The sequence below is a fragment of the Nycticebus coucang genome, chromosome 5, assembly GCF_027406575.1.
Source record: "Nycticebus coucang isolate mNycCou1 chromosome 5, mNycCou1.pri, whole genome shotgun sequence".
NCBI lineage: Eukaryota > Metazoa > Chordata > Mammalia > Primates > Lorisidae > Nycticebus > Nycticebus coucang.
The window spans coordinates 64,643,366-64,664,224 of NC_069784.1; the positions used below are offsets into that span (position 1 = coordinate 64,643,366).

Consider the following 20,859-nt stretch of genomic DNA (forward strand, 5'->3'; position numbering starts at 1 on the left):
TGGCCTCTTTGCTTACTTGCTCTTGGAATGGAGGCCCATTCTCTGTCTATGGTGATCATATTCTGTTTATAAACTTTCTTAGTCTGTAACCCTACCTATCTCTACCTCAGTGAACTTAGTTCCATGCTTGTCTTTTTTTTTTTTCAGAGACAGTCTCACTTTATGTCCCTCAGTAGAGTGCTGTGACGTCACAGCTCACAGCAACCTCAAACTCCTGGGCTTAGGTGATTCTCTTGCTTCAGCCTCCCGAGTAGCTAGGACTACAGTGCCCGCCACAACGTCTGGCTATTTTTTGTTGCAGTTTGGCCGGGGTCGGGTTTGAGCCTGCCACCCTCGGTTTATGGAGCCAGTGCCCTACCCACTGAGCCACAGGTGCGGCCCAATATGTTAATTTTTTAAACATTACTTTATCTTAGGACAGGCGCAATGGCTCATGCATGTAATCCTAGCACTTTTAAAGGTTGAGGCAGGAGAGCTCTTGAGGTCAGGATTTTAAGACCAGCCTGAGCAAAGTGAGACCCTGTCTCTGCTAAAAATAGAAAAATTATGTGGGCATGTACCTGTAGTGCCAGCTACTGGGGAGACTGAGGCGGGAGGATCACTTGAGCCCAGGAGTTTGAGGTTGCTGTGAACTAGGCTGAGGCCACTGCATTCTAACCTGGGCAACAGAGCAAGACTCTGTCTCAAACAAACAAAAACACATGATCTTGGGTGGCGCCTCTAGCTCAAGTGGCTAAGTCACACCAGAGCTGATGGGTTCGAATCTGGTCCAGGCCTGCCAAACAATGACAAGTATAACCAAAAATTAGCTGGGCATTTTGGGGGGCACCTGTAGTCCCATCTACTTGGGAGGCCGAAGCAAAACAATCACTTGAGCCCAGGAGTTGTAGGTTGTTGTGAGCTGTGATGTCACGGCAGTCTACCCAGGGTGACAACTTGAGGCTCTGTCTCAAAAAAAAAAAAAAAAACAACAACACATATACACAAAAAAAAAAAAAACACATGATCTTTTTACTATTTTGGGTAACTTTCCCTATCTTTAGATGTTTTGTGAAAATATTCTTCAAAGATGGATACAGAGTATTGAGATAGTTATAATTAACACTCATTTTTAATTTTTCAGGTCTCAGAAAGATTCCAGCAGTTATTGAAGCTCTTTGAAAAGTCAAAATGCAGGTAGTTAATGGTTACACTACAGGAGACTAGTAAATATTTGACACTGTAATTGTGCATGAATGAGCTGTTAGTCACTGAAGATGTGAGCAGTGGGTGAGCAGCATGCAGCTGAGCCCCTGCTCGAGTCTCAGGTTGGAGGATGGCTGCCCGTGCAGGCCCCCACAGGGATGTGCTCGGAGTGAAGCCTGCTGCGTTCAGACCAGCATGGCATTGCTCTTCAACCTTCTGATTGCTGAGGAGTCTAAGGTGGGGGGAAAGCCATTTGATGACTAATAATATATTTTTCATAGATGACGAAAAATAAAGAAAAAATTCTTGAATAACAGTATGTGGTTTATAACCAATGAAGTGTGTGTAGTCCTTGTAATTTAACATGTCTCACTCATTTTTAATTAGGAGGACTAAATATGTTTAAATTAAAAGTATTCATAAACATAAAGTCCATTGTCATCAAATAGATGACATGATTTACCATATAATTAATAATGTTTATAGACATGTTTCCGCAGTTTCTTGTACTTCCTATAAAAGCCATTCTTGTATAAGTTTATTAGGGCAATAATACTTAAACTAGAAGGCTGGATACAGTGGCATGTTCCTATAGTCTCAGCTACTTAGTAGGCTGAGGTGGGATGATCACGTGTGCCCAAGAGTACGAGTCTGGGGTGGCTCCCGTAGCTTAGTGGGTAGGGTGCTGACCACATACACCCAGGCTGGTAGGTTCGAACCTGGCCTGGACCTGCTAAAACAACGACAATTGCAACAACAAAAAATAACCTGGCGTTGTGGTGGGTACCTGTAGTTCCAGCTACTTGGGAGGCTGAAGCAAGAGAGTCACTTAAACCCAAGAGTTTGAGGTTGCTGTGAGCTGTGACACCGCCGCACTCTACCAAGAGCAACATAGTGAGACCGTCTCAAAAAAAAAAAAAGTACTAGGCTGCAGTGCCTTAGGATTGCACCTATGAGTATCTGTTGCACACCAGCCTGGGCGATGTAATAAATCTCTACATCATTGGTTCTTAACCTTCCTAATGCTGTGACCCTTTAATATAGTTCCTCATGTTGTGCTGACCCTCAACCATAAAATCATTTTCATTGCTACTTCATAACTGTAATTTTGCTACTGTTATGAATAGTAATGTAAATATCTGATATGCAGGATGTATTTTCACTGTTACAAAGGGGTCACGACTCACAGGTTGAGAACTGCTGCTCTAAATAGCTAAGTTGCCAGCAGGTTTTTTCTAAGACCGTAGTCAATTGAAGGCCAGGTGTGATGGCTCACACCCATAATCCCAGCACTCTGGAAGGCTGAGGTGGGCAGATTGCCTGAGTTAGAGCAAGACCTCATCTCTAAAAATAGCCAGGTGTTGTGATGGGTGCCTGTAGTCCCAGCTACTCAGGAGGCTGAGACAGGAGGATCACTTGTGCCCAAGAGTTTGAGTTTGCTGTGAGCTATGATGCTACGGCACTACTGAGGGCAAGGAAGAGAGACTGTTGCCAAGAAAAAAAAAAAAGACCTTAGCCAATTGGTTAAATATTTTGGATTTTTATATTAGGAAAATTCTAAAAATATTTAATGTATCACTATTTTTCAATTGATTTGTATTCATAATTATTTGAATGCAAAACACTCATTTTAAATTAAATGAAGTTTACATGAAATCTGAATAGAGGAGCTGGGGCGGTGGCTCACCTGTAATCCTAGCACTCTGGGAAGCTGAGGCAGGCGGATTGCCTAAGCTCATATAAGTTCAAGTTCCAGACCAGTCTGAGCCAGAGCAAGACCTTTCTGTTAAAAAAAAAATGGTTGGGCGCTGTGGCATGTGCCTGTAGTCCCTGCTACTTGGGAGGCTAAGGCAAGAGAATAGCTTAAGCCCTAGAGTTTGAGGTTGCTGTGAGCTGTGATGTCATGGCACTCTACTGAGGGCAACAAAGTGATACGTTGTCTCAAAATAAATAAATAAGTAAATAAATATGAATAGAAACCACACAATGGAAAGAGTTTTTAATGTTTTTTGAGTTGAGTTGTAAATCTCTGTTTCTAGCCCCAATATGTATTACTGTCTTAGATAATCTGTTGACTGGGTGCAGTGGCTCACACCTGTAATCCCAGGACTTTGGAAGGCCAAAGCAGGATAGATGATCAGCTTGAGGCTAGGATTTTGAGTCCAGCAGGGGCAATATAGTGAGACCCCATTTCTACTAAAAAAAAAAAAAAATCAGCCAGGCGTGGCAGTGCACTCCCTGATGCTCAGGAGGCTGAGGCAAGAGAGTCACTTGAAGCCTGGGAGTTCACGGCTGAAGTGAGCTATGATCGCACCACTGCTTTCCAGCTTGGGCAGCAGAGTGAGAACTTGTCTCTTCAAAAGAAGGATTATTAATTTTCATATCTCCTCTAAGCACTTGGTTTGCTAGTGAGATCTTCAAAATATGTTTTGTAGTTTACTGCGAAATTCCATTTCTGTAATTCAGGATGTAATATTGAATAATGGGGAATTTGGGGAAGCACCTTATTCTAAACAACTTTTAAAAAATAGGTTAGAACAAAAGCAGCTTGGTTATTTTTCATATTTGTTGTGCTTTAAGATTTTCACGGCTGGGTGGGACCTGTGGCTGAGTGAGTAAGGCACCAGCCCCATATACCACGGGTAGCAGGTTTGAACCCGGCTCTGGCCAAATTGCAACAAAAAAATAGCCGGGTGTTGTGGCGGGGCCTGTAGTCGCAGCTACTTGGGAGGCTGAGGCAAGAGAATCACCTATGCCCTAGAGCTGGAGGTTGCTGTGAGTTATGACGCCATAGCACTCTACCAAGGGTGACACTGCCTTAAAGAAATTAAATTGAGTTTCTTTGTTTGCCTTAATATTATATATTTTTCTTTTTTTTTCTTGAAACAGAGTCTCACTTTGTTGTCCTCAGTAGAGTGCTGTGCCGTCACAGCTCATAGCAACCTTAAACTCTAAGCAATTCTCTTGTTTCAGCCTCCCAAGTAGCTGGGACTACAGGTGCCCACCACAATGCCTGGCTATTTTTTCATTATTGTCATTGTTTGGCAGGCCCGGGCTGGGTTCAAACCCACCAGCCCTGGTGCACGTGGCTGGTGTTGTGGCCCGTGTCCTAGCCACTGAGCTACTGGCGCCGAGTCTCCTTAATATTTTAAAGTATTATTTCTGTTCTCTTGTGAAAGGAATATAAAGTCATGAAAGAATTAACTTGTATGTGTTGCTTTTTAGTTTGAAATTTCCAAATTTCATTGCGAATCTAAGATCTTATCTTTCACAAATCTAAATTCTTTTAATGAACTTGATGTTTTATTCACTTGCCTGATAGCACATGTAGTAGCTTATAGTTCATTCCCAGCTTGTCTCTCTCTCTCTTTTTTTTTTTTTTTGAGACAGAGTCTCACTTTGTTGCCCTTGGTAGAGTATGCCATGGCATCGTATCTCACAGCAACCTCAAACTCTTGTGCTCAAGTAATCCTCTTGCCTCAGTTTTTCATTTTTAATAGAGATGGGGTTTCAACTCTTGCTCAGGCTGGTCTCTAACTCCTTGGCTTCTCAGAGTGCTAGGATTACAGATGTGAGCCACTGTACCTGGCCTATCAGCTTGTGTCTTAACTTTTTCCCCAGAAGTATAGTCCCATTAAATCTTTGTCAAAATCAAAGCATAGTGGTAGTTACCAAACTGATTCTGTAAAAGCTAGTTCTTTAACACCAGTGATGTGTAAGTGAAGTTCATTAGCGAGGCGTTATAGGCAGTGCCGGTAGTCCCAGCTACTCTGGTAGCTGAGGCAGGATGATCACTTGAGCCCCAGAGTTTGAGGTTGCTGTAAGCTATGATAACGCCATGGCATTCTAGCCTGGGGGACAGAGTGAGACTCTGTATCAAAAAAAAAAAAAGTAACACTTTATAAAATGTGAAAAATAGAATTATAACTTTAGCATTTTCTTACATTACAGATAAGTTGCTGAATTCCTTGGAGTCCTTAACTGATATTGCATACTACATGGAAGCTTTGAATTCCTCATGTTTTAAATGGGGAACTAAAGGGAGGTTTTATCATTTTGATTACTGGGACGATAACCTACCAGTGTGATCACTTTTACTCTCTAACCACCAGGCAGCATGTTCAGCTGGTTCTGGTCATTGGTCTGATTGGCTTACCTGTTAATGGTCAAAATATTTATTTTTAAATATGTTAGAACTTGTCAAAATGAAAGCAACAATAATGTATTGAAATCTTAGTTTTGATATTTTAAAGAAATTACTTTCTTTTCTAGATTTTTAAAAATAGTTTTGTAGCATTTTAAACTTTAATAACTATTTAGTTCAAGTTTTCATCCATTTTTATTTGCTTTTGTAATTGCCCCTCATTTTGGTATACTGTAAAATAATATAAATAGTGTTCTATACATATTGTAAATATGTATTATTATACTGATGTAAAATACTGTGTGTACGTGTTTGTTTGTGTGTGTGTGTGTGTGTTTATCACACACGTAAATGGCTTTGCCTAGCCAAGGATTTTTTTTATCTGTATGAAACTTTGTAAAAAGTTGGCTCTCTATAACATGAATGTATAATAAAACCATGTGAAGTTCTGTTACATTTTGATTAGAATGTTTCTTTTAGTGTGTTTAGATAACAGTTAAAACCAAAAAGGTAAAACTCCTAGGGGACATGGAGAGCAAATTTGAAGTGGTTCATGGTGAGGGCATGGCTGGCTGAATGTTCAGCTATGAGAAGATTCATGAGAGAAAACATTGCCTGCCTTCTCCCAGCAGGTTCTGGTACTGCAAACCTTACCTCTGCTGCAGGCGTCTTCTTCACAGATAAAATAAGGTCATCCTTTGTAAGGTCTATTACTCCCTTTCCAAAGATTTGGAGCAAGCAGGTGTAAGAATTGATTGGCTTGGGCAGTACTTTCTCACCTTTTCCCCAGCTCAGAGGACTGGTGGATTCTGATGTAGGTCCTAGACTCTGGGAGGGCCTTTTTCCATTGCCATTTTCCCAGGGTGTCTGGGGCAGACCTAACCTAAAGAGTCACAAACTGAGATAATAACTGTGGTTTTGCTGGCGCTCTTCCCAGAAGGCTTGTCCCCTGCCTTTGTTTGAATCCCCTATGTAGATGAGATCTGCCTTTCGGAAGATCCCATGCCACCAGATAAATGAGTTCACAGGCAAAGTAATCTCGTTGTGAGGGCTGCTGGTTCACAGGAAAACAAACCGAATGACTTGACTTTTTTTTAACATAGCCTTCCTGGCTTTTTCTTAGTTATTGTGTTATGACATTTATATTCTACATTTAGTAAGTTTCACATGTACTCTTATAAGATGCACCATAGATGTGGTCCCACCAATCACCCTCCCTCCACCCATCCTTCCAACTCCCCTCTCTCTCCCCTTTCCCCATATTCTTAGGTTATAACTGGGTTATAGCTTTCATGTGAAAGCTATAAATTAGTTTCATAGTAGGGCTGAGTATATTGAATACTTTTTCTTCCATTCTCGAGATACTTAAAGAAGAATATGTTCCAGCTCCATCCATGTAAACATGAAAGAGGTAAATTCTTCATCTTTCTTTAAGATGGTGTACATATACCATAATTTATTGATCCATTCGTGGATCAGTGGGCACTTGGGCTTTTTCCATGACTTAGCAATTATGAATTGGGCTGCAATAAACATTCTGGTACAAGTATCTTTGTTATAATGTGATTTTTGGTCTTCTGGGTATATACCTACCCTGTTTTCCCGAAAATAAGACATCCTCCGAAAATAAGACCTTACAGGCAAGATAAGACATCCCCTGAAAATAAGACCTAGCGCATCTTTGGGAGCACACCTTAAAATAAGACACTGTCTTATTTTCGGGGAAACAGGGTAGTAGGGTCAAATGTAGGGTCGAGCACACCTTAAAATAAGACACTATCTTATTTTTGGGGAAACAGGGTAGTAGGGTTGAATTGTAGGGTCGAATGGCAGGTCTATTTTTAGATCTCTGAGTGTTCTCCAAACATCTTTCCAAAAGGAACGTATTACTTTGCATTCCCACCAGCAGTGTAGAAGTGTTCCCTTTTCTCCACATCCATGCCAACATCTCTGGTCTTGGGATTTTGTGATATGGGCTAATCTTACTTGAGTTAGATGATATCCCAAAGTAGTTTTGATTTGCATTTCTCTGATGATTAAGGATGATGAGCATTTTTTCATATGTCTGTAGGCCGTGCACCTGTCTTCTTCAGAGAAGTTTCTCGAGTCCCTTGCCCACCCTGAGATGGGATCACTTGTTCTTTTCTTGCTAATACATTTGAGTTCTCTGTGGATTCTGGTTATTAAACCTTTGTCGGAGACATAACCTGCGAATATTTTCTCCTATTCTGAGGTCTGTCTCCTTGCTGTTGTTGGCTGTGTAGAAGCTTTTTAGTTTGATCAGTTTCCAGTAGTGTATTTTTGATGCTGCTTCAATTGCCAGGGGGGTCCTCATAAAATATTCGCCCAGGCCTATTTCTTCAAGAGTTTTCCCTGCACTTTCTTCTAGTATTTTTATAGTTTCATGTCTTAAGTTTAAATCTTTAATCCAGTGAGAGTCTATCTTAGTTAATGGTGAAAGTTGTGGGCCCAGTTTCAGTCTTTTTTTTTTTTTTCAGTTTTTGGCCGGGGATGGGCTTGAACCCACTACCTCCAGCATATGGGGTCAGTGCCCAACCCTTTGAGCCACAGGCGCTGCCCCAGTTTCAGTCTTCTACAGGTCACCATCCAGTTCACCCAGCACCATTTGTTAAATAAGGAATCTTTCCCCCCGCCGAATGTTTTTAATTGGCTTGTCAAAGATCAAATAACGGTAAGTAGCTGTGTTCATCTTTTGGTTCTCTATTCTGTTCCATACATCCACCTCTCTATTTTGTGCCAGTACCATGCTGTTTTGATCACTATCGATTTATAGTATAGTCTGAGGTTTGGTAGCGTGATTCCTCCTGCTTTGTTTTTATTTCTGAGTAATGTCTTGGCTATTTGAGGTTTTTTCTGATTCCATATAAAACAAAGTATTATTTATTTGAGATCTTTAAAGTATGACAGTGGAGTTTTAATAGGGATTGCATTAAAATTACATATTGCTTTGGGTAGTACGAACATTTTAACAATGTTGATTCTTCCCAGCCATGAGCATGGTATGTTTTTCCATTGGTTAACGTTTTCAGCTATTTCTTTTTTTAGAGTTTCATAGTTCTCTTTATAGAGATCTTTCATGTCCTTTGTTAGATAAACTCCCAAATATTTCATCTTCTTTGGACTACTGTGAATGGAATAGAGTCCTTGACTGTTTTTTCAGCTTGACTATTGTTGTTATATATAAAGGCTACCGATTTATGAATGTTGATTTTGTAACCTGTGACGCTGCTGTATTCCTTGATCACTTCTAAGAGTTTTGTAGTAGAATCCCTGGTCTTTTCCTGATATACAATCATATCATCTGCGAAGAGCAAAAGTTTGATCTTCTCTGACCCTATATGGATACCTTTGCCCAGAGAGACTGGGGGTGTGACTCCGGAATATCCAGAATATCCAGGGGTGAGCCCTATTGTTGCCGAAGTGGCTGCTGCTCTGTGCCTCGGGGCACTGCTGCTCCTGTATGGCTCCCTCTCAGCTGACCATCCTCTCCTCATTCCCCTGCCGCAGAATCAGCACTGACCAGCAGCAGTCCATGCCCTGTCCACACCTCTTGAGAAAATACCCAAGAATCTGGACTTCTGGGGGACAGTACTCCAGACCTCAGAGTGAGAGGGGAGGGGAGTGCTGGGAGTTCAGAATTGCAGGTAGAGAATATGTACAGTTTTATACAGTTTTATGCCTCACAGGAGAGCGGCATGGCACCCTAGTAGGAGAAGTAGGTCCAGTTTTTAGAGGGTCTCTTCCGTGGGATATAATGAGAGGACTTTTGGACTCTGCTTCCTTATTTGTATGGAGTACTCCAAGCTGTTCTCCTGTCGGTTTGGTGATGGATTTTGTACCTTTTGTTTGTATCCTTGGGGTCACGGCTTGCCTCAGCAGGGTTGATGTGAGTTCTTCAACCTTGTCTCTTGGCGCAGCTCTAATCCACCAGGTTACTTGCTAAATTTCTGTCCTTTAACTCTCCTTCTGGACGGGAGCCTCTGTGGAAAGCTGGCTTCAGTCAGCCATCTTGACTCTGCTGATGACCTGACGTTTTGAAGCTAAAGTGAAGCTAATAAACATTAAAAGAAAAAAGATAAGGATTTTAGCAATATGATACAAGGATGAGAAACATTTAAAATAAATACGATGATGCAGTAAAAATACAGAACAAAGCCATGTGAATGGCTGCGTTCCATGTAACAAGACAGAGTTGATGTGTTGTATTAAGATGCCCCTGTGTCTGTGCTCAGCGTCACTGTGTGGTTAAGGTCACCATCTGCATCGGGGACGAGGGTGGCTGTGCCCCTGTACCTTGCCAGTCGTTCACAGAGGCTTCGTAGTTGCTCCGAGGACCAAGTCTTGTGGGGGATTCACACCTTCCACCTGCTCGGGCCTCCGTGTTCTTTGTGTTATATTTTCTTTCCCCTCCTCTTTCTTAAATTTTTTTTTTTTTTTTGAGACAAGGTCTCACTTTGTTACCCTTGGTAGAGTGCCGTGGCGTCATAGCTCATAGCAACCTCAAGCTCTTGGGCTCAAGTGATTCGCCCGCTACGATGCCCAGCTGGTTTTTTGTTTGTTTGTTTTTATTTTTTTTTTAGCAGGCCCTGGCCAGGTTTGAACCCAGCAGCCCTGGAGCATGTGGCTGGTGCCCTAAGCTACGGTGCACTGTATTGATTATTTTGAATTCAATTTTCTGTCTATTCACTACTCGCTGTAGATTACACTTGCATCCTTTACTTACCAATGTCTAATGTTCTTACTGATAAAATACATTTAAAGGTGGTCATTACTTTTCAGCTGACTTTTGTAATTAAATAGGGCTCTTTTGGACAGTGTACCCGACACTATACAAATGCGTATATTAATACATCATATATTTTCACCTCTAGTTTATTCTGACAGTCAATTTGTACTTGGGATTGGTATGCTCTGGTCTCTCTTCAGATCGTATAAATCTCTCGTCTGGTACTTATGAGGAGTGTGCTGGGCCAGTGGAAGTTTAATGTTGCATGTCTACCTTTCATTATCATCTTTTTTTTAAAGTGAAGTGATCAAAAATAGAATAGGCAGCCGGGGCTTACGCACTGTCAGTAATTGTATATGTATATCTAAATTTTATATGGAGAAGAGGAGACTTAGAAATGAGCCTAGGAGCTGTGATTTGAAGCCATTGTTGGATTCTAGTGAAGCTGTTACTAATGACTCCTTAGGATGACTAGAAGATTATATACTTGAGATGTGACGAGTGAAAGACGCTGAACCAGAGGAGTTAGGAGACCCATTTTGCATTGGGAACTCACCTGACTTTTCTAAAATTCTGATTCTTTCTGGCCGGGCATGGCCACTCCGACCTGTAATCCTAGCACTCTGGGAGGCCGAGGTGGGTGGATCACTTGAGCTCAGGAGTTTGCGACCCGCCTGATCAAGAGTGAGATCCCGTCTCTAAAAATAGCCGAGCGTTGTGGCAGATGCCTGTAGTTCCAGCTACTTGGGAGGCTGAGGCAGGAGGATTGCTTGAGACCAAGAATTTGAGGTTGCTGTGAGCTGTGACACTACGACACTACCGGGATGAGAAAGTGAGAGACTCTCAAAAAAAAAAGAAATTCTGATTCTTTAGAAAAATCGGATCTAGGTTTCTAAGGCTAATACTAGCTTTAGATTATTAAGAGAAATATTTTTCTGGGCTATATGTTTCAGCCTGTCAGACTATTGCTAGAACAAGCTGGGCACCATGGCACAGGCTTACAGTCCCAGATACTCAAGAGGCTGAGGCCAGAGCAGTTTTTGAGCTGAGGAGTTTGAGTCCAGCCTGGGCTATGGAGTGAGATCCTGTTTCTTAATAATAATGAAAAAAACATCCTAGAATGTATAAGCTACAGTCAAACATGCAGATACAGTGATCTAAAAATGCATGCTCTCTTTTGGAGATGTTTCTTTTTTCAGCATGGCGTGATTTGCAAGAACATTTGGGGTCTGGCTGTCACTTAGTAGTATTATGTGTTCATTATTTGATGAAGCCAGAGTCATCCCAGCAGCTATTTATTAAATTGGGCATGACTCATTGATCTGAGAGCATAGATTCCCAGAGCAATCAGTGGACTAAAGGAAATGCACCAAAACTTAAATCACTGTGACCATTCACAAATAAAAAAGGAAAGTTCTTATTTGTTTCACTTTTCATTCCCAAATATGATACACCAGGAGAGGCCACAGCTTAAAGTCATTCAGAAAAAGAAAAAAAAAAAACAAAACTACAATGAACTTGTAAAGCACCAAAGGACATTTTGAACTTCAGGGGAAGAATAGATTAGACTCTATTGATTACAATAGCTGTGCTCATTCAGGGCCTTTAAATTTGGAGCTGGCAGCAGTTGTCCCATGAATAGCTGTGCCTGGTGCAGCTTTAAGGTTCTAAAGCCCAGTCCTGGTGTTTCTGTCTACTCATAAGGTAAGTGGTAAATATGTGGACTCTTGATTATGAGAAATATGTAGAACATCCCTGTGGGGAGTAGAAATAAGATTCAGAAAAAGACCACCATAGAAGAATCTCTAAATTAGTATTGTGATAAAAGAAAATTTAAGAATACTTTTAGGACCTGCACTCAGGTCCTAAATGGAGAAAGTTGTTATTTTTAGGAAACACAGGCCTGCTTGACTAAAGGACCTTCTCTTGCCTTCCAGTATGTAAAACTGTATTTCAGTTTTTCGTATAGGCCCAGTTTCCTTTACTTTCTACTTAAAAATAATTGCTGTGTAAAAAACAAAACAAACAAAAAAAATAATAATTGCTGTGTTTTAAAGAGAGAGTGGCAAAAACAAGCATTATATGGTTTAGGATTGGCAAATAGAGAATAAATTAATTGAAATTAGTTAGCATTTTTATATAAAACAGAAGCTCTATATTCTTTTTTCAGTGTTAAAGGAATCCTTTTTGAAAAAGGAATAATGGCCAGAAATTTTTAAAGGAATAATTGTGGGAAAAGACCTAAATTCCTTATGGCAGGATAGAACTTAGTTAATTACTGCTTTGGTTGATAAGGTATAAGTTCAGAAATTTAAAATAGAATTTTTTTTTTTTTTGAGACAGAGTCTTACTATGTCACCCTCGGTAGAGTGGTAGAGTGCTGTGGCATCACAGCTCACAATAACCTCAACTCGTGGGCTTAAGCGATTCTCTTGCCTCGGCCTCCTAAGTAGCTGGGACTATAGGTGCCCCCAACAATGCCTGGCTATTTTTTTTTTTTTGTAGTTGTTATTGTTGTTTACCTGGTCTAGGCCAGGTTTGAACCTGTCAGCCTCGGTGTATGTGGCCGGTGCCCTAACCACTGAGCTAAGGTTGCCAAGCCTAAAATCTAATTTTTAATTTGCAAGTAATATGTATGACTGCATTCTTAGTTTTTGAATTTCAAACAATTCACAACTATATAGAGTAAAATATAAACATCTCATTAATACTTCCTCCAGATTCTGAAAGGTGTCTGTCACATTTTCAATTTTATTAAAAAATTCTTTATATGGGCGGCGCCTGTGGCTCAGTGAGTAGGGCACCAGTCCCATATGCCAGAGGTGGCAGGTTCAAACCCAGCCCCGGCAAAAAACCACAAAAAAAAAAAAAAAAAATTCTTTATACATATGTATACACATACTGAGAAGAAATTTACATAAATGTATACATTGGATAAAAATCAGTCATGCTTTCTTAGAAATCGTTTTTCCTTTATTTATGTGTGTATGTATGTATATATTTATTTATAGACAGTCTCATTCTCTTGCTTGGACTAGAGTGCCCTGGTGACAACCTAGCTCACAGCAACCTCACACTCTTGGGCTCAAGCGATCCTCCTGCCTCAGCCTCCTGAGTAGCTGGGACTACAGGCACCTGCCACAAATGTCCAGCTAATTTTCTTTTTTATAGCGGAGACAGGGTCTCACTCTTGCTCAGACTGGTCTTGAACTCCTGAGCTCAGGGGATCCTCCTGCCTTGGTCTCCCAGAGTGCTGGGATTACACCATGCCTCTTCCTTTTTATTTTTTGCCTCTCCTCCCTTCAAACTCTTCCACCAACATATTGCCCTTGACAGACATCAGGTAAGCTATATAAGCTTCTTGGAGTATATCTTGCTGCGTTTTCCCTCCATGCTCAATCCAGTAAAATGCACATGTATCTCATTTACCCACACAGACACACATGTCCATTTATAGGGTTGTATTTCACTCAATGATTTACAGTCTGACATTGAATCTATGAATTGATTAATTTAGGGAGAACTGACATCTTTACAATATTGACTTTGCAATCCCTGAACAGCATGTCACCATTAAATTTGAACAGTGATGTGTGGGTGTGGGTGTTTGGCATCGTCAGCTATCCTCCTCTTGAAACTGTCTGGCTTTGGTTTCAGTGACACCGCCTTTGTGATTTTCCTTCTCCCTCTATTTGGCCATTTCTCATTTTTATTTGTAGGCTTTTTTTAGGGTTTTGTCATAGCTTCACTTTTAATTTTTATTTTATTTTAATTGTTTTTTGTTTTTTTTTGAGATAGGGTCTCACTCTGTCACCCTCAGGAGAGTGCCATGGTGTCATAGCTCACAGCACCCTCAGTCTCTTGGGCTCAGGTGATCTTCCTTCCTCAGCCTTCCGAGTAGCTGGGACTACAGGCACCCAGTACAATGCCCAGCTATTTTTTCTATTTTTAGTAGAGATGGGGTCTTGCCCTTGCTCAGGCTGGTCTCGAACTCCCGAGCTCAGGCAATCCACACACCTTGGCCTCCCAGAGTGCTGGGATTACAGGTGTGAGCCGCCAAGCCTGGCCACTCAATTGTTGTTCTTGAGTGATTTCCTCTTCTTAATCAATTATTATTCACAAATGTTTATCTTCTATTTGTACCATTTTTTCATTTGTTTTGTTCTTTAGACCCAAATGCTTTCTGGACATCTCTACTTTTGCTGTTTAGTATTATAGGGTAAAATCTGATTTTTATTATAATTTCTGGCATTGATATACTTAAGGATTTGTCTACTTAGAGATTATAAAACATTCTTTTATATTTTATTTTGATACTTTTATGGATTACTTTTTTACATTTATACTTTATTTCTTGTGTTTGGAGATAAGTAGGAAAAAGTAAGGATTCCACATTTTTTCTTTTGTATTTTTGTTTGTTCAATACTTGTGTTTTCAGTTTGTTTTGTAGGTTATTTGGAGTCTTTAGTGATCAAATACTTTGGGGGCTGGTATAGATATGCCTTGTTTGCTGTTTAATTCCTGGCATCTAGCATAATACCTAGTAAGATTTTTTTTTTTTTTGTGGTTTTTGGCTGGAGCTGGGCTTGAACCTGCCACCTCCAGCATATGGGACCGGCGCCCTACTCCTTTGAGCCACAGGTGCCACCCCAACTAGTCAGATTTTAATAAATACAATTGAATGAATGAATTATGTAAGGGGAAAATGGTTCTATTATCTATTTTAACTTAATTATACTTTCCCGTTTTTCCTCTGTATCTTTCTTATCTGGAAGTCCTCCATAGTGCAGAAGGTTTTTGGTTTTTTTTTTTTTAAAGCTTATTAATTAGCTGTAGTATTTTTGCTTTTTTTTTTTTTTTTTTTAAGACAGAGCCTCAAGCTGTCACCCTGGGTAGAGTGCCATGACATCACAGCTCACAGCAACCTCCAACACCGGGTTCAAGCGATTCTCCTGCCTCTACCTCCCAAGTAGCTGGGACTATAGGCGCCCGCCACAATGCCCGGCTATTTTTTGGTTGCAGCCATCATGTTGTTTGGTGGGCCTGGGCTGGATTCGAACCCACCAGCTCAGATGTATGTGGCTGGCACCTTAGCCGCTTGAGCCACAGGCGCCGAGCCAGCGCAGAAGGTTTTAACCTACTAAATATTTCAATCTCATTGAACCTTGAAAAACATTATTTTTTTCAGGATAAATCACCTTTCATCTTTGTCTCTGTACACAGAAGCCATCAATATATAGAGTGACCACAAGGTCCACATGCAATTTAAAATAGTGTGCAATTTTAAACTGCATGTGAACTTCATGCTATCCTGTGTAGTGATAGATTGAATTGTCTTTTCATTTTAAAATTTGGTTGCAATTAACTAGTTTATGTCAGCTATGCCTTGATTCTTTCTCAGATCCCAGGCTTGCTAGAGAAATGATTTATATTCACTTTTCTTCTAAATTAGCAAAAATACCAAGGAAACACGATGCTCCTGATGTGGCTTAGCACATGGAGCCGTGTGCTGACACTGTTTCTGTGCCTGCCTAATTTTCACTGCTACCCTGATAGGAGCCCATTCCTGAAGGTTTACTTAGCTGATTTATGTTTTCTTTGTTTATACTTTGTCTTGTGGTGAAAGCTGTAGATAATATATGACAAGGATCTGTTTTGTTTTTCCTGTTGATGGTTATTTTAGTGATAGAGTTAAGAAATCAAATTTTAAATTGAAAAGACAATTCAATCCACCATTATATATTGATGACTTCTGTGTGCAGAGACCAAGATGATCTAGGAAGGGTCTCCATCTGCAAAGGATGCACCTTTTTACAAAGAAGGTCATAAGACAGATCCATCAAAAAACTCTTCTAGGCACGGTCCCAAAAGTGTGTCATTAACAATACTGTGAGAATTCAGGAAAGGGAGAAACTTCCTGAGAAGCTGAGACTTATTTCAGATTATGTCAAATGTATGGTAAATGGTGCCATACGTGGGTAGGAAAATCAATGAGCAGACGTGTGGAGTGGGAACGCCTTGTGTAAATGCGGAGTCCAACCACGATGCTGGAATGACAGGTGGATGTGTGGGGGAGAGTAGACAAGAATAGGAAGTAATTGGGTCATATTGCAGAAGGTCTTTGGTGTTTTTTCAAATACTAGTATCCTTGAAATTATCCTTTTTCGTCTGGGCATGGTGGCTCACATCTGTAATCTTAGCACTCTGGGAGGCCAAGGAGAGGGGATTGCCTGAGCTTGGGAGTTCAAGAGCAGCCTGAGCAAGAGCAAAACCCCATCTCTACTAAAAATTAAAGAAAACTAATCAGGCATTGTGGCAGGCACCTGTACTCCCAGCTACTCAGGAGGCTGAGGCAAGAGGATTGCTTGAGCCCAAGAGTTTGAGGCTGCCGTGAGCTATGATGCCATGGCACTCCATGGAGGGGAACGAAGTGAGACTGACTCAAAAGAAAAAAAAAAAAGAGAAAAAGGAAATTATCCTATTTCATCAAGTATGAACCATAAATATTAGGGCTGGAAAATCTTCATAGTTGCTGACATAAAAGTCACTTGTCTAGATGTGGTGGCTCATGGTTGTAATCCTAGCACTCTGGGAGGCCAAGGCAGTGGATTTCTTGAGCTTAGGGAGACCAGCCTGAGCAAGAAGGAGACTTCACTACAAAACATAGAACAACTAACCAGGCATGGAGTTGTGTGCTTATAGTCCCAGCTATTTGGGAGGCTGAGAGAGGAGGATTGCTTAAGCCTGGGAGTTTGCAATTGCTTTGAGCTGTGAAGACAATGCTGAGGTCTACCTAGGGTGACAGAGAGAGACACTGTTTCAGAAAAATACCTGTGTTTATGAGCCTGTGTCTTTATATATTACAGCCATGGGTACTATTAACCTCAGTGTTTTCTGTATGTTTCAGACACTAGTCTCTAAACCATGGGGGATTGGAACTTACTGGGTGGCATCCTAGAGGAAGTTCACTCCCACTCAACCATAGTGGGGAAAATCTGGCTGAGCATCCTCTTCATTTTCCGAATGCTGGTACTTGGTGTGGCTGCCGAGGGGGTCTGGGATGATGAACAGTCAGCATTTGCCTGCAACACTCAGCAGCCAGGTTGCAACACCATCTGTTATGATGATGCTTTTCCTATCTCTTTGATCAGATTCTGGGTTCTACAGATCATCTCTGTATCTTCTCCTTCTCTGGTTTATATGGGTCATGCACTTTATAGACTCAGGGCTTTTGAGAAACAGAGACAGAGGAGAAAGTCACACCTTAGAGCCCAAATGGAGAATCCAGAGCTTGACTCGGAGGAGCAACAAAGGATAGAAAGGGAGCTGAGGAGGCTGGAGGAGCAGAAGAGGGTCCACAAAGTCCCCCTGACAGGGTGTCTGCTGCGCACCTATGTCTTACACATTCTGACCAGATCGGTGCTGGAAGTGGGGTTCATGATAGGCCAGTATATCCTCTATGGGTTTCAAATGCGTCCCCTTTACAAATGCGCTCAATCTCCTTGCCCCAACACAGTGGACTGCTTTGTGTCCAGGCCCACAGAGAAGACCATTTTCATGCTGTTCATGCACAGCATTGCAGCCATCTCCCTATTACTAAATATACTGGAAATATTTCATCTGGGTATCAGAAAAATCATGAGGACGCTGTATGAAAAATCCAGCAATGAGGGCATTGGGAATGAAAGGGGCCCTCCATTCCATGTGCACAAACACCCAGTGGCGCCGCAGGGCGTGATGTGCTCCTCCTTGCCTGAAAGAACCTCTCTACTTCAAGCAAACAATCAACAGAAATTCATCCAAGTCAATGGCCCAAAGCTGAAAGCCATGTGGCAAATCCCACAGCCTAGACAACTTGAGGTAGACCCTTCCTGCAGTGTAAAAGACTGGGCTGAGAGGGATCAGCACAGTGGACAGCTCCACGTCCACAGCCGGTGTCCCTGGACTGGCTATTCTAGAGTTCAGCACCCAGGACAGCAGCCAGACCAGCATGCCTTTGGCCTACAGAATACAATGTTCCAGTCCTGGCTAGGTCCAGTGACAGCCCCTAAAAACTGTCCTTCCTATTCTGTAGGAACCTGGGAGCAGTCTGAGGCCCTGGAGCCCTCAGGCGAGCCTCCCACAGATCTGCACCATCACTGTAGAGAGAGACAGGGCAGCATGAGAGAGAGTGGGGTCTGGACAGACAGAGCTTACCCGGGCAGCCGCAAGGCCAGCTTTCTGTCCAGACTGCTGTCTGAAAAGGGACAGCTGCACAGTGACTCGAGAAGCTCCAGTTCCCCGAATAGCCCCTGCTCGGATCATCTACACGGGGAAAACAGCCTCTCGCCTCTGCCTTCAGCCACTGGGCACAGAGCATCCATGGTAAGATGACAGCTGCTAATCACTGAACAGTCCCGAGAGCTCCGGCCACCCCTTCCCTTTCCTCTGTCCTGGTGTATTGGTGTGTTTGTATTGAGAGAAGTGGATGGAGAGGAAGATTAACTTATTGAGAGATAAGTACATTCATTAAAACATTTAGTTAAATTCAGTTCATAAAATAAACATACAGAAAACTTACTTTATGCCAATCACTCTTATAAGTACTGAGCATATATATGGATAAAATACAATTTCTACCATCAAAGGGCTCAGAGTTTAGATGGAAAAGTTAGAAAAATAAACATGTAAACGTGACCTTGTAAGGTGCTACGTTAGTGGGAGTGAATGGGCGGAAGAGGGAGGGATGGGCTGCATGTGGATAGCTCAGGGAAGTCTTTAAAGTTTAAGTTATTTTCAATCAAATCTTAAAAGGCATGATGAACTTTTCCAAAACCGAGAGGACTGGGGTGCATGGGAGAAGGTCATCCTGTTAGAAGGAGAAGTGCCGACAAAGGCTGAGCTGTGACACAGCAGGGCCAGCTGAGGAGCTGTGTGCGGCTGGAGCACAGGGTGGTAGGAGGGGTGTGGAGGGAGGGATGCTTGAGAAGTGGGCATGGAGGCCTTTCAGGGAAGCAGAAAAAAAACGATCAGGGTATTGGGTCAAGTGGCATGTGCTTATAGTCCTGGCTACTTAAGAGGCTGAGGCAGGAGGATCGCTTGGGCCCAGGAGTTCAAATCCAGCCTGGGCAACATAGCAAAACCTTGTCTCTTTAAAAATAAAAAAAAAAAAAAGGAAGGATTCGATCAGAGTTGCAGTATAGACAGTACTTTCTGTCACAGTGTAGAACGTGGATGGGTATGGGGGGTGCAGGGGATGGGGAATCCTTTGTATCGTTAAGTCACCCTCATCTCACTGAGGAAGGAGGGTGCAGGCCATTGTTTTAATTCTTCTGGCATCTAAAATTCATATAATTGCTGGTCTCAGTAACTTACGCCTGCCATCCTAGCACTTTGGGAGGCCGAGGCAGGTTGATCGCCTGAACTCAGGAGTTTAAGACCAACCTGAGCAAGAATGAGAGAGCCTGTCTTTAAAAAATAGCTGGGCGTTATGGCGGGCACCTGTAGTCCCAGCTACTCGGGAGGCTGAGGCAAGAGAATCTCTTGAGCCCAAGAGTTTGAGGTTGCTGTGAGCTGTGGTGCCAAGGCACTCTACCAAAGATGACAAAGTGAGACTCTGTCTCAAAACAAAAAAAAAGGTAAAAATATAAAATTCGAGGGCAGTGCCTGTGGCTCAGTGAGTAGGGTGCCAGCACCATATACCCAGGGTGGCAGGTTCAAACTTGGCCCCAGCCAAATTGCAGCAACAACAACAAAAAAGATAAAATTCATATACAAATACTTGGTAATATATTTTACAAAGATAAAAATCAATATTGTATTGATTTTAATTTTTTTATCTGAAAGCCACAGGATAAACATTTTCCAGCCCTTGTAAAACATGATGGATATTTTACTGTGGATTCTTTTCAATTCTGGGAGAAAGGATGGCACTGTTTTACCTGCTACTCCCAATAGTCAGTTTTTTTACAGTAAAAAGAAAACTCCCTCGACGTTTGTGGAGGAGCTTCCCAGTGGTCTCTCTTAGTTGAGCTTACCTACTTGTTTCTTCCTTTGCTTAATTCTTTGTTTTTGTAACGACTGAATCCCTCTACCCCAGATTTCTATCTCTTCTGGGCTTAGAGATAAGCTAGTTACTGCACCAAAGCTGTAACTTGAATAGGAGTCAACCTATTTGGATTTTTACCAAAATGCTTCCCTCAAATGAATACTAGTTTCTTGTCAGTAACCAGCCATCTTTCCAGGAGACTATGTTTAGGATCAATGTGTGGGTGCTTAGAACCCTCTGCCAAACTACAGCAGTGTTCTCAACCCTTGGCCACAGATTAGAGTCATTTGGTAGAGTTAAAAAACCCTCACGCCTAGGACCCACCCACTTTCAGTTAAACCAGAATCTCTGTGGGTGAGATGCAGGCATCAGAATTTGCTAAGTTCCTATGGTTATTGCAATGTGCAGGCAGGGTTGAGAACCATTTTAGAATAACTTTGCCAATGGCTACTGCTTCTTAACTGCATTTGCAAGACACTTTTTACTATTTTCTTTTTTTTTTATTAAAAAAATTTTTTTAAAACTGGCTTGGCGCCCATAGCACAGTGGTTACAGCACCAGCCGCATGCACTGAGGCTGGCGGGTTCAAACCTGGCCTGGGCCAGCTGAACAATGACATCTGCAACCAAAAAATAACTGGGCATTGTGGCAGGTGCCTGTAGTCCCAGTTACTTAGGACGCTGAGGCAAGAGAATGGTGTAAGACTAAGAGTTGGAGATTGCTGTGAGCTGTGATGCCACGGCACACGACTGAGGG

General features: G+C 41.8%; 2 protein-coding genes across 7 annotated transcripts in view; both read left to right on the forward strand.

Moving 5' to 3' along the window:
- CASP8AP2 (caspase 8 associated protein 2) overlaps positions 1–5,782 on the forward strand; it is a 50,350-nt gene extending 44,568 nt beyond the window's left edge. For 4 of the 6 annotated variants that reach the window (XM_053591976.1, XM_053591981.1, XM_053591980.1 and 1 more), the window contains 2 exons: positions 1,124–1,176; positions 5,137–5,782. In XM_053591976.1, coding sequence (XP_053447951.1) covers positions 1,124–1,176; positions 5,137–5,140 — 57 coding nt within the window. In that variant the 3' untranslated portion in view covers positions 5,141–5,782. Of the gene's footprint in view, positions 1–1,123; positions 1,181–5,136 lie in introns of those variants that run through there. The other 2 variants (XM_053591979.1, XM_053591978.1) reach the window with 2 other exon arrangements.
- An 11,218-nt stretch (positions 5,783–17,000) lies between these two features.
- On the forward strand, positions 17,001–18,449 carry GJA10 (gap junction protein alpha 10). The gene has a single exon (XM_053590399.1). It carries the CDS (start codon positions 17,001–17,003, stop codon positions 18,447–18,449), a length of 1,449 nt encoding a protein of 482 aa, XP_053446374.1.
- The last annotated feature ends 2,410 nt before the right edge of the window (positions 18,450–20,859 follow it).

Bases quoted from the DNA above. Each gene is read 5' to 3' on its own strand.
- GJA10 (XM_053590399.1), top strand. From the start codon at position 17,001: ATGGGGGATTGGAACTTACTGGGTGGCATCCTAGAGGAAGTTCACTCC.